Source organism: Oryctolagus cuniculus, chromosome 10, assembly GCF_964237555.1.
Source record: "Oryctolagus cuniculus chromosome 10, mOryCun1.1, whole genome shotgun sequence".
NCBI lineage: Eukaryota > Metazoa > Chordata > Mammalia > Lagomorpha > Leporidae > Oryctolagus > Oryctolagus cuniculus.
In genome coordinates, this window is record NC_091441.1 from 117,017,143 (window position 1) to 117,029,990 (window position 12,848).

At 55.4% G+C, this 12,848-nt stretch overlaps 1 protein-coding gene across 7 annotated transcripts in view; it reads right to left on the bottom strand.

Annotated features, from left to right (window-relative positions):
• MTMR14 (myotubularin related protein 14) overlaps positions 1 to 12,848 on the bottom strand; it is a 41,503-nt gene that overhangs the window by 25,681 nt on the left and 2,974 nt on the right. For all 7 annotated transcript variants that reach the window (XM_070051186.1, XM_070051184.1, XM_051831953.2 and 4 more), the window contains 4 exons: positions 12,580 to 12,728; positions 5,894 to 6,002; positions 805 to 880; positions 486 to 546 (listed from right to left, as the gene is read on the bottom strand). In XM_070051186.1, the coding sequence (XP_069907287.1) occupies positions 486 to 546; positions 805 to 880; positions 5,894 to 5,947 (191 nt within the window). In that variant the 5' untranslated portion in view covers positions 5,948 to 6,002; positions 12,580 to 12,728. The remainder of the gene's footprint in view (positions 1 to 485; positions 547 to 804; positions 881 to 5,893; positions 6,003 to 12,579; positions 12,729 to 12,848) is intronic.

Below are 12,848 nucleotides of genomic sequence, written 5' to 3' on the forward strand. Positions count from 1 at the left end.
GCCCACGTCCTCCCTTGGCAGGGGCCCATACACTTTTACACTGGGGTTTCTTAGGTCACCCAGCTCACACAGAGCCCAGAAGGTGGGGTGAGGTGGGGATGGCAGCCCTCCCCTGAACCTCATAGCAAGTGTGCAGTGCAACAGACAGCAGGACCCCCTGGCAGGCTTTAAAACAAAACCCAGTGCCAGGGCCCTGTCCCAGACTTCCAAGGACAGGAACCTGAGCGGGGAGCCTTTCTCTCCAAGATCCTGACGTGCGGTCAGGAAGGAGACAAACTCTTCAGGGGTTCAGTAACCAGACTGGGAGGAAGACCCTGAAGGACTCCAACAGCCTATTCCAGGGGCACAGATCTGAGATGGAAGGCAAGGAGCCCTTCGCTCGCCTGGACCGTGACTGGTTTATACCACCAGTGTGAACACAGCCACCCTGGGCCATGCAACCCAGTCCCAACACAAGCCCCTGTGTCCTGCAGCCCAGCACTGACCGAAGAGCACAGTCCTCTTCCGTGACGTCCTCCACATCTGCCCAGGCATCGTCTGCACCCCCTACAGAGAAGCCAGACTGTCAGCGTGGAGGCTGCGGCATGGCTCCCCCAACCTGTCCCTGTCATGCCGTGGGTGGGCAGGGCCAACCTGCATGCCTACCCCTCCAGTGAATTCCTGTTTGTCCCCAACCCCAACCAAAAGAGGGCCGCTGGTCTCACCCAGCTCTTTTGCACCCTCTGCCTGGGTATGGTGGCCATGGGGGCTCTTCTCTACCGTGGGGTTCTTGCTGCTAGTCAGAGGACACCGCTCCACATTCACCTGAGAAAAAGTAGTTGTAGCCAGAGCGTCCATACAGCTCCCCCCATCCAGCCAGCGTGGCCGACCTGCAGATGTGCTGGGAGAGAAATACCATTTCAGGATCAAACGGTTCCTCAGGTGTGCACAGCTGACGGGACACCTGAGACTCTGGATTCTTCTGAGCCGGAAAAACAGGTTCCAAAGCGCTATCAGCACCGAGGGTTCGGCAGTCAGTCTGAAGGAGCCTAGAACTCAACCACAGCCGCCACGAGGACAAGCCAGAGGCACCAGGAGTGCCTAAGATGTGTGCCACGCGCTGGGCATGGCACTGAAAAGCTCACAGCATCTTCTCATGGGAATATCACCAAAGCCTGTGAGGGAGACGAGGCAGGCGGCAGGCCTCTTCACTGTTTCACAGGTGACATGAGAAAAAGAGGTACAGGAAGGTTAAGGGAGGCAACAGGTGCAACAAGGAGGGGTAAGCTCAGATGTGTCCAACTCCTCCCCCCACCCCAAGCCTCCAGGCCCGGGAGGGAGCTTCCAGTTAGTGTGGGAGGAGCAACCCTGGGGACGGGATGTGTGTGTGTGTGTGTGTGTGCCAATTACGGGAGAATGGTTTTGCAGCTTTTAAAAAAATTTCTCAAGGAAATGTAAAGGCTATTACTGAGCTTAAATATTCTTACGCCACTTTCCTTATCACTGAAGAGATCATTTGGAGGGTTAGACTTCCAGATATCAGGCAGCTGCATGTCTAAATAAACTGTGTTTGGGTGGGGTCACGGGAGGCTGCTTGCCGACTGGGAAGAAGGGAGCCAGGGTTTAGTTAGAGTGGGAGCCGTGGCCCATCACAGAGTGGGCAGCTGTGAGGGGATGGAGTAGGTGGGGCGCACTTCTGACCTGCAAGGGGTGGCCTCCTCAGGAGCTGAGCAAGGACCGGCCTGCATGAGGCTGGGGGAAGCCTGTGCAGGGCGAGGCTGGGACTCCTGCTGACCAGGTGGGATGTGCTCCGGCAGAGGCCGCAGGGACTAAACACCTTCCACATCTGACGGGACCAACGTCTCCAAAATACTGGACAGCCTCAGTCTGTATTCGTGGACTCTCCCAGACCTGCCCATGGTCTGTCCTGGCCGCTGTGAAAACCCTTGCAGTTAGGGGACCAGCCAAGTCGTCAGGAGCAGTAAGTGGACCGTTAGCAGGAAAGGTCACTCCTTGGGCTGGGGACTCGAGAGAGGGAAGGCGGGCCTTGTGGCCGTGTGACTGTGCGTCCCGCACATCACTCCCTGTCCACCGCAGCTGGGGCACCAGACCCCACTTCCCTCTTCACTTCTGTTCAATCCTTTTAAAGTAAGCTCCTCTCTTGGGCTCTCTCTGCCCACAACTCTCCTCCCAAACCCCTTCTACCACTGCAGTGTTTTCAGGAATCAAGGCAGGCAGACCTCGGCTCAGTCAGTCGGAGACTGAACAGACCAAGTCCCCAAGCAGGACACCCGACTCTTCGGGAGCCACAGGCCAGGGCCTGGGGTGAGGGCTTACTCCATGACAAGGCATACCCTGGACACCTGCTCCTTGGCCTCACAGCTACAATTCCTCTCAGCTGTTCTGCAAGCTCTGGACTGAAAAAGCAGGACACTGCCGCCCAACTCAGCCAAACAGGACGCTGCAGCTACCCTGGAAGGGGCTCTAACCCTGTGCACGGCCCGGTAAGCTGCTCACAAGAGGCTGATCTCTGCTCCTCACACCTTAAGGGAGCAACAAGATCAACTGTCCCAGGTGAAATGGTCCAAGAGGAGAAAACGGCAGGCTAGCAACTTCACCCCTCAATGCTGGAACTCAGTCTTTGAGAGCTTTTTAATCAGGTACTTTATTTCATCCAACATATCCAAACTACTGTCACCATGCAATCACTTTAAACATTATTTTTACTTTCTCTGCAACAAGTCTTCAAAATCTGATGTGCATTTTCCATTTAAAATGTTATCAAGTAGGTTGCTAAACTTTTAGCATTTAAGGTAAACACAGATCTGCTCCCAAATAAAACTGTTTTTAAGAGAACGAATCCTTTTACATTGTTTCAGCTTTAAAAATTTGTTATTATTATTATTATTTTTTAAATGGCCACAATGGCCAGAGCTGCACCAATCCAAAGGCAGGAGCCAGGTTCTTCTTTCCAGTCTCCCAAGTGGGTGCACGGGCCCAAGGACCTGGGACATCCTCCACTGCCTTCCCAGGCCACAGCAGAGAGCTGGATTGGAAGAGGAGCAGCTGGGATCAGAACCGGCGCCCATATGGGATGCCAGCACTGCAGACGGAGGACCACCCTACTGTGCCGCAGAGCCGGCCCCTCCAGCTTTAAAATTTAAACTAACTGAACTGAAACTGGACCTTCAGTTCCCCAGCTGCAGCAGCTGTGCTAAAGTGAGCTCTGGAGGAGGCAAGCCGGCCCCGCCACAGTGCTCTCTCTTCCTCTCGGGCAGTGAAGCCACTGACCTCACCACCACCACAGAACACACTGCTGCACGCCACACGTCAAGCACCAGACCTGGGTCACACAGAAGCTCCCTCCTGCCCGTCCCAACCCCCTCCCACCGCCTATCCACCCGTCTGCAAGACTTCCTCACTGCAAGACTTCAGGGCACAGGACTGTCTTTTTCACCTGTTTCCCCGGGACCCAGCACAGGGCCCATTACTCTTGCTCCTGGAGCAGCGAGGACAGCAGCCAGAGGCCTCTGGCCAGAAGCAAGCACACGCATGTGGGTCTCCACAGGTGAGCACAGGCTGACTCGGGATGCTGGGAGGTATGAAAGGGCACACTGCGGGGCCGGCACTGTGGTGCAGTGGGTAAAGCATCCCGGTTCGAGTCCTGGCTGCTCCTCTTCTGAGCCAGCTCTCTGCTGTGGCCTGGGAAAGCAGTGGAAGACGGCCTAAGTGCTTGGGCCCCTGCACCCACATGGGAGACTCAGAGGAAGCTCCTGGCTCCTGATAGGACCAGCTCTGGCTGTTGTGGACACTGGGGAAGCGAACCAGCAGATGGAAGACCTGTCTCTCTCTCTGCCTCTGTGTAGCTCTGCCTTTCAAATAAATTAATTAAAACAAAAACAAAAACAAAAAGAAAAGAAATGGCACACTGCTTGGACAAGAAGGCACACAGGGAGAAGGCAGCAGGATCAGGGACAAATCTCCGTGAACAGTTAGATCCCCAGAGCCTCCTCACAAGAATCCCTCTCTGAACCCTGCACCACCTTCTGCAACCCACCGGCCTGGGCCCTTCCCTCACAGGTCCTCCTGGGACATGGTCTGAGATCCACTCCCAGACCCCTACTGGACAAAGCCCCCAGGGTCTGGAGATGGCTGGTGTGGCACTTCCCAGACGCAGTCAGCAAATGTCCTCACGCAGGCCCTGCAGACGAGAGGAATACCACACCCAACACCCGACCAAGCAATGCAGGTCTCGGCCACAGGACTTCCCAGTCTCAACGATGAAAAGGAACATGCATCAATGTCCTTCACGAATCCGGACATCGAAGTTGGGCCAATCCGTTCTTAATCAACAGGCGATGCTTCCACAAGCACATCCCGGGCGGGCGCTGAGTGGAACACACTTGGGCAAACACCAGCTGGAGCGTTTCCTATGCTGTCTTATAAACGAGCTGCAGGAACTCCCAGAGCATGAGAACGTTCCCCAGTGTGCTGACAGCTTTAAGAACAATCACATAACGGATGCCCGACTTCAGGGAACTGACGTCCACACATACCTTTTCCTAAAACGGATCTGCCAAGAAAGAGCAGGGCTCAAGGCAACACTCTGACGGGGTGACCACAGCCGGGGCACTGGGGACTCTGCTGCATGGATGGTGGCCTGTGCCCTTGCTCCCCGTACCCCTCAGGCTCTCTGTACTTTAACCCACTCCCCTGAGACTAACTTCCCCCAAAATGCTGTCTGCCTTCTTTCCTTCCCTGCTCGACATCCCTGCAGATCTCCCGCAGTGTCTCCTGTTCCCACCACCACTGCATCACCTGCCTGGGACACCCTCCTGCCTCCTGCTTGTCCTGCACCACTCGTTAGTCCCGCTTGGCTCTCCACGGGCTGTTGGCCATTCGGTCAGTACCCAGTGCTGCCCTCTTTGGCAAGTCCCTCTTACACCTCACAGCACCCTAAATTACTGCACAGTGCTTGAGAGAGGTTCTGACTCCAGTTCTTCTGCTGTGTAAAGTAAACTTGGCAAAGTTACATAACCACTCTGAACCTTTGTGTCATGTGCAAAACAGGGATATCCCTTACCATAAGATAGTAAGTGGGGAGGCCAGCTATCTCAGCCGCTAGAATCCAAGCCCAGCCCGCCTCACCTGCTGAGGGAGCTCGGGCCTGAAGCAGGGCCCGACACCCAACACACTTTCAGTCCACACCTGGTGAATTAACCACCACGAGAGGAACAAGCAACAACATTTTATTCCACAAGCCTCTGATGTAGGCAGAGCTATTACTCTGACTTCCTAGAGGAGGAGAGAGGCCTCAGGCTGCAGGAAGTCAGCGAGAGCCAAGGGCGGAACCAGGCAGTGTAGCCCAGCACACAGGATGGGCTGCTCGGCTCTGCAGGCCCTCCCCTGCCCACATTCACTCTTCACTCACACTCAGTCTGTCACTGGGCACGCGTGTGGTGCATCAGCTAAGACGCTACTTAGGATGCCACCTCTATCAGAGTGCCTGGGCTGCAGTCCTGTCTCCACTTCGGATTCCAGCTTCCTGCTAACAGATACTCTCAAAGGCAGTGTAACGGCTCAAGTGCTCACATGGGAGACCTGGATGGAGACCCAGACTCCTGGCTTTGGCCTGGCCCAGCACTGGCTACTGTGGACATTTAAGGAGTGAACTAATGAACGGAAGACCTCTGTCTACTGTTTCTGTCTCTGCCTTTCAAATAAAGTGAAAATAAATAAAAATCAAAAAAGTAAGATCTCATCTATTTCTCTGGCTTGCTCTCTTCAGCACCAGGCACCCAGCAGCCCCCGGACCCCAGGCCGGTAAATGCTGTTAAAATGGCCGCATGTGCCACATCTAACGGGCGACCTGAAGGGAAGGTCCAGGAGCAGGAGGCTACGGTGTGGGCCTTACCTTGCCCTTGAACAGGATCACCGGGCAGACAAACCGTCCCCTGCACCTGGCCATCTTGCTGCGGTTGATGAGGTCTTGCAACTTGCTCACCTGCACGGTGCTCTCGAACCTAACAGTGGGCAAGAGAGGCAAGTCAGGCTGGCTCCTCAGTGGGGCTCCGTGTGTGTGTTCTTCATAAAATGTGGGTAAAAATACTCATCGGAAATGGAATGCATGCTTTAATTCTTAAATTCTATGTAACTGATGTAGTTCTTCAGGAAAGACAAGAGTGCTAAGGAAATGTAAGTCACCTTGATTGGAGAACTTGGGTGAGAAAAGTGAGCTGAACTAAAGATAAGGTCCATGACCTCCAAAACACACAGTACACTCAACACTGATCATGCTTAGAACGTCCAGTTTCTTAGTCGCAGGGTAAGTCTGGTATCCTGGAGACCCTCTAGAAATCATGGCACCATTCTCGTGACCTTAGAGGGGGTGGGACGAGACGAAGGCTCATGGCCCACATGGCTGTAAGTCTGATATCCCAAGACAGCCCCACCATCCTCAACAGTCCAAATAGCTAACAGGGCTGGGAACACTGGGACAAAGCAGGCAAGAGAGAAGCCACCTGAGGCACTGAGAGGCACAGGTGCCAATGCAGTAGTTTGGCAAGAAAGCTCCCCCCAAGTCACACCACTATCAAGATGCACTTTCCTAAAATAGGGTCTATGCTCACAGACCCATCCACCAACCCTCAGGAAAGACCTGCCATCAGCCAGCCAGAGCTGTCAGCAGCATGAACAGCAAGGGGCAGAGACGGGAGAGCAGGACGCTTTCCCAGCAGGCCGGACAGCGGCGCAAGGGCGGCACAGCAGTCACGCGCCCTCCTAAGAGACCAGGCTTCAGGCAGACGTCTGGACAGCGCAGAACTCCCAGCCTAGGACACCTGCAGCCCACAGCACAGTGCCTGACCTGAGCCCTGGCTACTCCACTTCTGATCCAGTTGCCTGCGAACGCTCTCCTTGGGAGGCAGCAGGCAATGGCTTGAGTACCTGGGTCCCTGTCCTTCACGTAGGAGACCTCGCTGGAAGTCTGGGCTCCTGGCTTTGCCATGGCCCAGTCATGGCTGTTGAGGGCATTCAGGGAATGATCCCGTGGATGGGAAATCTGTTTCTTGGGGCCGGCTTTGTGGCAAAGTGGGTTAAGCCTCCGTTGGCAGTGCCAGCATCCCATTTAACTCCTGGCTGCTTCACTTCTGATCTAGCTCTTTGCTAATGTGCCTGGGAAAGCAGCAGAAGATAGTTCAAGTGCTTGGGCTCCTACATCCACGGGGGAGACCCAGAAAAAGCTCCTGCCTCCTGGCTTCAGCCTGGCCCAGCTGCCACCGCTGGGGCCACTTGGGGAGTAAACCAGCAGATGGAAGCTTTCTCTGTCTCTTCCTCTTTCTCTTTAAAATACATAAATAAATCTTAGAGAAAGAAAGTTAGTTGCTAAGTTTTCTTGAGAATATAACCATTTCAAGGGGAGGACCTGAAACTGAAGTTCAACAGGCTCTTTAAGCAAAACCCAGTTCAGCAGCTTGACAATCCTGCAGAGTGTGGGGTGTATGAGGAGGCCTTGACTTTCCAGAGTGCATTTTTCGGGAGGTGTAACTTAAGAGGCAGTTTCTGTAACTGACTCCGTTCTCTGACGCATAGCACAACGGGGAAGAGCAATGTGAAGAGCTCACAGGCAGTGAGGACCCCCAGCCGGACTTCACACTCAGCTTGAGGACAACCCAGGGACACTGCCTTCCCCACCTGTCTGCGAAATGAAAACTCACCTCAGAGACAACTGCCGGCTAACTCACACTCCACAGGAACCCTCTACAGCAAGTACAGCAGCCTTCCTCCACTGGCTGGTCCCAGGCCACTTTCCATGGACCTGGTCAGCGCTGCCCATGACTTCCAGATCCCACTGAGCTCATACCAGGAGCTCTCCCTGAACCCTACATGCCTTCAAGGTGCACCTGATGCTCCCAGGCTGAGTCCTCCACTCAGCCAACTGTCTACAGAAGCAAGGCGAGGACACAGCAGCACTCCAAGGGTCCCTGGGGGGTCTCAGCATAAAGAGGCCTCTTTTCTCATTAGGCCTGTCGGCGGTTCCCGATCACCCTACTCAAACAACAAACTCAGTTTCTGTTCTCCTCCTAGTTCTTGTTTCTATTTTTGTCACCTCCTGTCCTTAGGATCTTTTTAGTAAAGTGCCAAGCAGTGAGCTGTGTCTAGTACATGACACATCTGAGTAAAATAACGCAGATTTAAGTATTTATAACAGGGGCACTGAAACTGCTGGTAACATGCTGCCAGGACGTAAGACTGCTCCTGAGGTTTATTTAACTAAGTTACTTCTGGCTAGATTTTACTTTTCCCAAGCAACGTGTACACCCATCAAACTACTTTCAAAAACACCAGGGAAGGGCTTTGTCACACAGGGGAAGCTTTAGCACACCAACAGCATGCCTCCCTCACTACGCTGGCTGTTCCTACCACATACCCCAAAACTTCCAGAGAGAAAAGTCACAGCTGCTATTATTTGACACTAGACACAAAATAGGGCTCATGCTCACATCTTAGTCCACGTGAGCCAACCTTGGAGATGTCCAAGGTCCCTGAACAGGCTAAGCAGGGGAGCTGACAAGGTCCCTGAACAGGCTAAGCAGGGGAGCTGACAATTTAAACCCTGGTGAGCAGCCACTACATCCATGGTATTTCTGTATCTTGCCTTTTTTTTTTGTGTGTGTGTGTGTGTGATTTTAAAGTGTATTTTCTTCCTATTTGAAAGAAAAAGAGAAACACACACACACACACTCTCTCTCTCTCTCTCTTACCTTCCATCTGCTGGTTCAACCCCTGAGAACCTGTAGGACCCAACACTGGGCCAGGCAGAAGCCAGGAGATAGGAACTCAGTCTGGATCTACAACATGGGTAGCAGGGACCCAACTACTTAAGCCATCACCTCCTGCCTCCCAGAGCGCACGTTTGCAGGAAGCTGTGTGAGAAGTGGAGCAGGACACTGATAAGGGGTGCAGCTGTCCCAAGCAGCAACTTAAACACTGCCCCAAGCTTACACCACTGGTCTGCAACTTTAACCGGTCAGCACTCCTTCTAACTGTGGCTCCCACGACACTACTACTGCTACTCGGCGGTCTGAGAACTTCGCTGTCTGGCTTCCGCTGCCCCTGAGGTCTGTGACACAGCAGCAGCTGAGTGAACACTTGCTGAAACACGCAGCTCAGCCCTTCAGAAGTCCTTGTCCAGGCTCCTGCCTCCACACAACGGGGCCAAGCTGGGAAGGTGTGTGAGCGGGAGCAGAGCACTTCTGCAAGCACTCTACTCTGACTCGGTCCAACCAGCGCCACAGTCACACAAAACCCGGCACTGAAAGAACCCGAACGTTGCATTTCGTCCTACGCGAGCCCCCTTCCCTTCAACAGCAGGCTCTGCCAGCCCCTTCAAGGTACTGCGAGGAGGCAGAAGCAAACCCCGGCAGCTCCTCAAGAGCCGTGCTGGGGCCCTGCAGGACGAGGCAGCACAGCCAGGCGGGAAGGAAGGGAAAGACAGGCAGGCGGGCAGAGTCCAGTGAGCAGACCTGGAACTTCAGCCCATTTCACCCACTGCCTCAGCGATCCTGGGCCAAAGCAAGGTACTTGTGCGGGCTTCAGCTTCCTCAGCTGTCACCTGGAAGTGACACTGTCTGCGTCACCGAGCGGCTGCAGGACAGCAGCAAGGCCGTGTCAAGCCCCACACCCGCCGAACGGCAGGCATCAACAGCCGCTCGCTTCCTCCTCCCTAAGGCTGCACGAATCAGCACCCAGTTCTTTTTCCCACTGAAAACTTCTCTTGGGCAGTCAAGACAGAGTTCCTCAATGGAGGGGAGAGTGAAGGGTCTGCCACCCTTGGGGGCCTGTTAAAAAAAGCAAGTCCCACCCCACCTCAGATCTACCACAGGGGCCTTGGGCCAAGATCCCCCAGCGGCTGACTCAGCCTACACCACTGCGACTAGAGCTGAGCCTCCAAGCAGAAGGACATCAGGTCACGGGGTCAAACCAGCGGCCAGCACTGAGGAGGCGGACGGGAGCGGAGGGACAAAGCAAAAAACAAAACCAACATCTCTTGCGAAGAAAATTTAGCTTACAGGTTTAAGGCATTAGGAAGATATGAGAACTAGAAAAAAGTGGTTCAAAAACAGCAGGATTGGCGAGGCCTGGAGGCTCTGGAGTCCTGGCCGATTCAACTGAGGATGCGCCACAGCTTCCGTGAGCCGCGTAAGCCCTTGCTACATGGTTTTCTTGGGGAATCCACCACAGCCTCCTGAGACGGGCACCTACAGACGTGGCCACCTTGCACAGGAGCCCTAAGGCCGAGCTAACCTCCCACACAGCTGTGCCTCCTCTGGCCCCAGCGACACGTCGGGGCCTGCAGCAGTCCCCGGCCTCTGGCCCCAGCGACACGTCGGGGCCTGCAGCAGTCCCCGGCCTCTGGCCCCAGCGACACGTCGGGGCCTGCAGCAGTCCCCGGCCTCTGGCCCCAGCGACACGTCGGGGCCTGCAGCAGTCCCCGGCCTCTGGCCCCAGCAACACGTCGGGGCCTGCAGCAGTCCCCGGCCTGTGGCCCCCGTGACACGTCGGGGCCTGCAGTAGTCCCCGGCCTGTGGCCCCCGCGACACGTCGGGGCCTGCAGTAGTCCCCAGCCTGTGGCCCCAGCGACACGTCAGGGCCTGCAGCAGTCCCCGGCCTCTGGCCCCAGCGACACGTGGGGCCTGCAGCAGTCAGTCCCCGGCCTGTGGCACAGTTAAGGCATCTAGCAGTGCTCCCATGCAGGGGTTCTGGAAATCCTGATTCAGAAGGCTCCAGGGCCCCTAAATCTGTGCTCTTAGCAAGTGCTCAGGAGATCCTGGCCCAGTCCCACCACTGCCACATCCACAGGTCCACACTCCCAGGCCGGATCACCAGCACTTTACCCAAGCTGGCCGCAACGGACATTTCAGGGAAACTCCTGCTCAGCCTCCCAGACCCCGCCCAGAAGGCTCTCCACCGTGACGTCTTCCCCAGCGCCCGCACACCAGGCAGAATGAAGCATGACGGGGTTTCTCAAATCCCAGTGTGCGGCACTGTGCCTCTGGGGCAGGGCTCTGGGGCCTGAGATCCTGCCTCCTCCCATCCAAGTACTAACCAGGCCTGATCCTGCTCAGCTTCCGAGATCAGACGAGCTCGGGCGCGTTCAGGGTGGTATGGCCGTGGACCCTGCCTTCTAACAAGCCCCTGGTGCAGGGGCAGCCGTGCGCTGAGCAGCCAGGACTGCTGCACTTCCCCCCTCTGCTGCGGCACTCACCATGTCTCACCCACACGACGGGTGGGGTGGGAGGTCACACGCTGCTGACAACAGCTCCTGCAACTCTACATGAGCAGCAGGCAGGGAGACTAGAGGTACCAACTCCGACATCCAGAGAAAGCATTTCTTGGAACCTGAAGGCTGTGATCGGTCATTAGAGGCAAACAACTGCCACCCTGAGCCTTGTGTCTAGCCTGGCAAGACTACTCTCCCACATAAGGCACCCAGGCCTTGGTACACTCTCAGTAAATGGTGACCCTGATTTCCAACTCCTACAACAAACACGTCAGGCCTGTATTAGCCCCTCTATATCGGTGACTGCACAGTTAACTAGAAAGTTAACTGTCCTGGGGCTGGCGCTGTGATGTAGCAGGTATAGCAGGTGTCCGAGACACCAGCATCCCCAACCCAAGCTGCCTGTTCAAGTCCCGGCTGCTCCACTTCTGATCCAGCTTGCTGCTCGTGTGCCTAGGAAAGCAGCAGAAGATGGCCCAAGTACCGGGGCCCCTGCACTCAGGTGGGAGACCCCCAAGAAGCTCCTGGCTCCTACCTCTGACCTATCTCAGCCAGCTGCGGCCATTTGGGGAGTGCACCCGTGGATGGAAGTTCACTCTCTCTCTGCTTCTGCCTCTCTGTAACTCTGCCATTCAAATAAATACATAAATAAATAAATCTTAAAATAAAGAGTTAACTGTCCTGACAGTGAGAATTAATTAACATGGAGTAGAGAATGGAAAATGGAAAAACCAAGAACATCTGTTAATGAAATGGCACAGTCTTATCTGTGGTGCCCCTGCCGGCACTGCTAGCAGCCAGGTGACCAGATGGCCCAACCACAGGGGTCAGCCCCACCCCACCTTATTGGGACGCACTGCTCCTACTGCCCCGCTCCCCGGCAAAGGTTTGACAGGACCTGTTCCCAGACACGTGCTCTCTCGCTCTGTCTCTCGCCCTTTCCCTCAGGCCCGGTGGGCTCCCCCACCCCACAGTAAACCTTTCCTCTAACTCCGGTGTTTGGTGTGTTCTGTGGCAGCCTAACACGTCAGAGTTGGTTACTGGGCTCCTAACACTGCGCGTGGGAAACCTCCTAAGCCTGTCCTCACACAGCACAACTCCCGCCACAGGTGAAAACGGGCGCTGAGCGTCAGAGACGTGAAGTCAGCTGTCCTAGGACGACGAGCTCGGGGGTGGGAGCGAGAGGGAAATCTCAGGTTAGGATTCTGACAGGGGAGCTTGACAGGGGAGCTTCCCAAACCCTGGGGGACCGAGCCCGCCCCGCCAGCTGCAGATTCAGGGCCTCGCAGACGTGCACGCTACAGCCACGCGATGCTCACGTGTCTTTCTCCTTCTCAGAGCTCTCATACTCGAGGAACACGATGTGCCGGGGGTAGTGGCCACAGATGTCCCCATTCACGTTTGGAATCACGCTGAAGCAGTAGTCTCGGCCAAACAGCTCCAGACACCGCTTCTCAATGCGCTCCACCTGCAGCGAGGAGACAGAGAAGGCGCTGGGGCTCTGACGGTGCGCACCGGGTCACTGAGAGTGACAAACGCCTCTGGTTATGATTCAGTGCTGGGAAGAGCACGGCGTGGAGTTCACTAG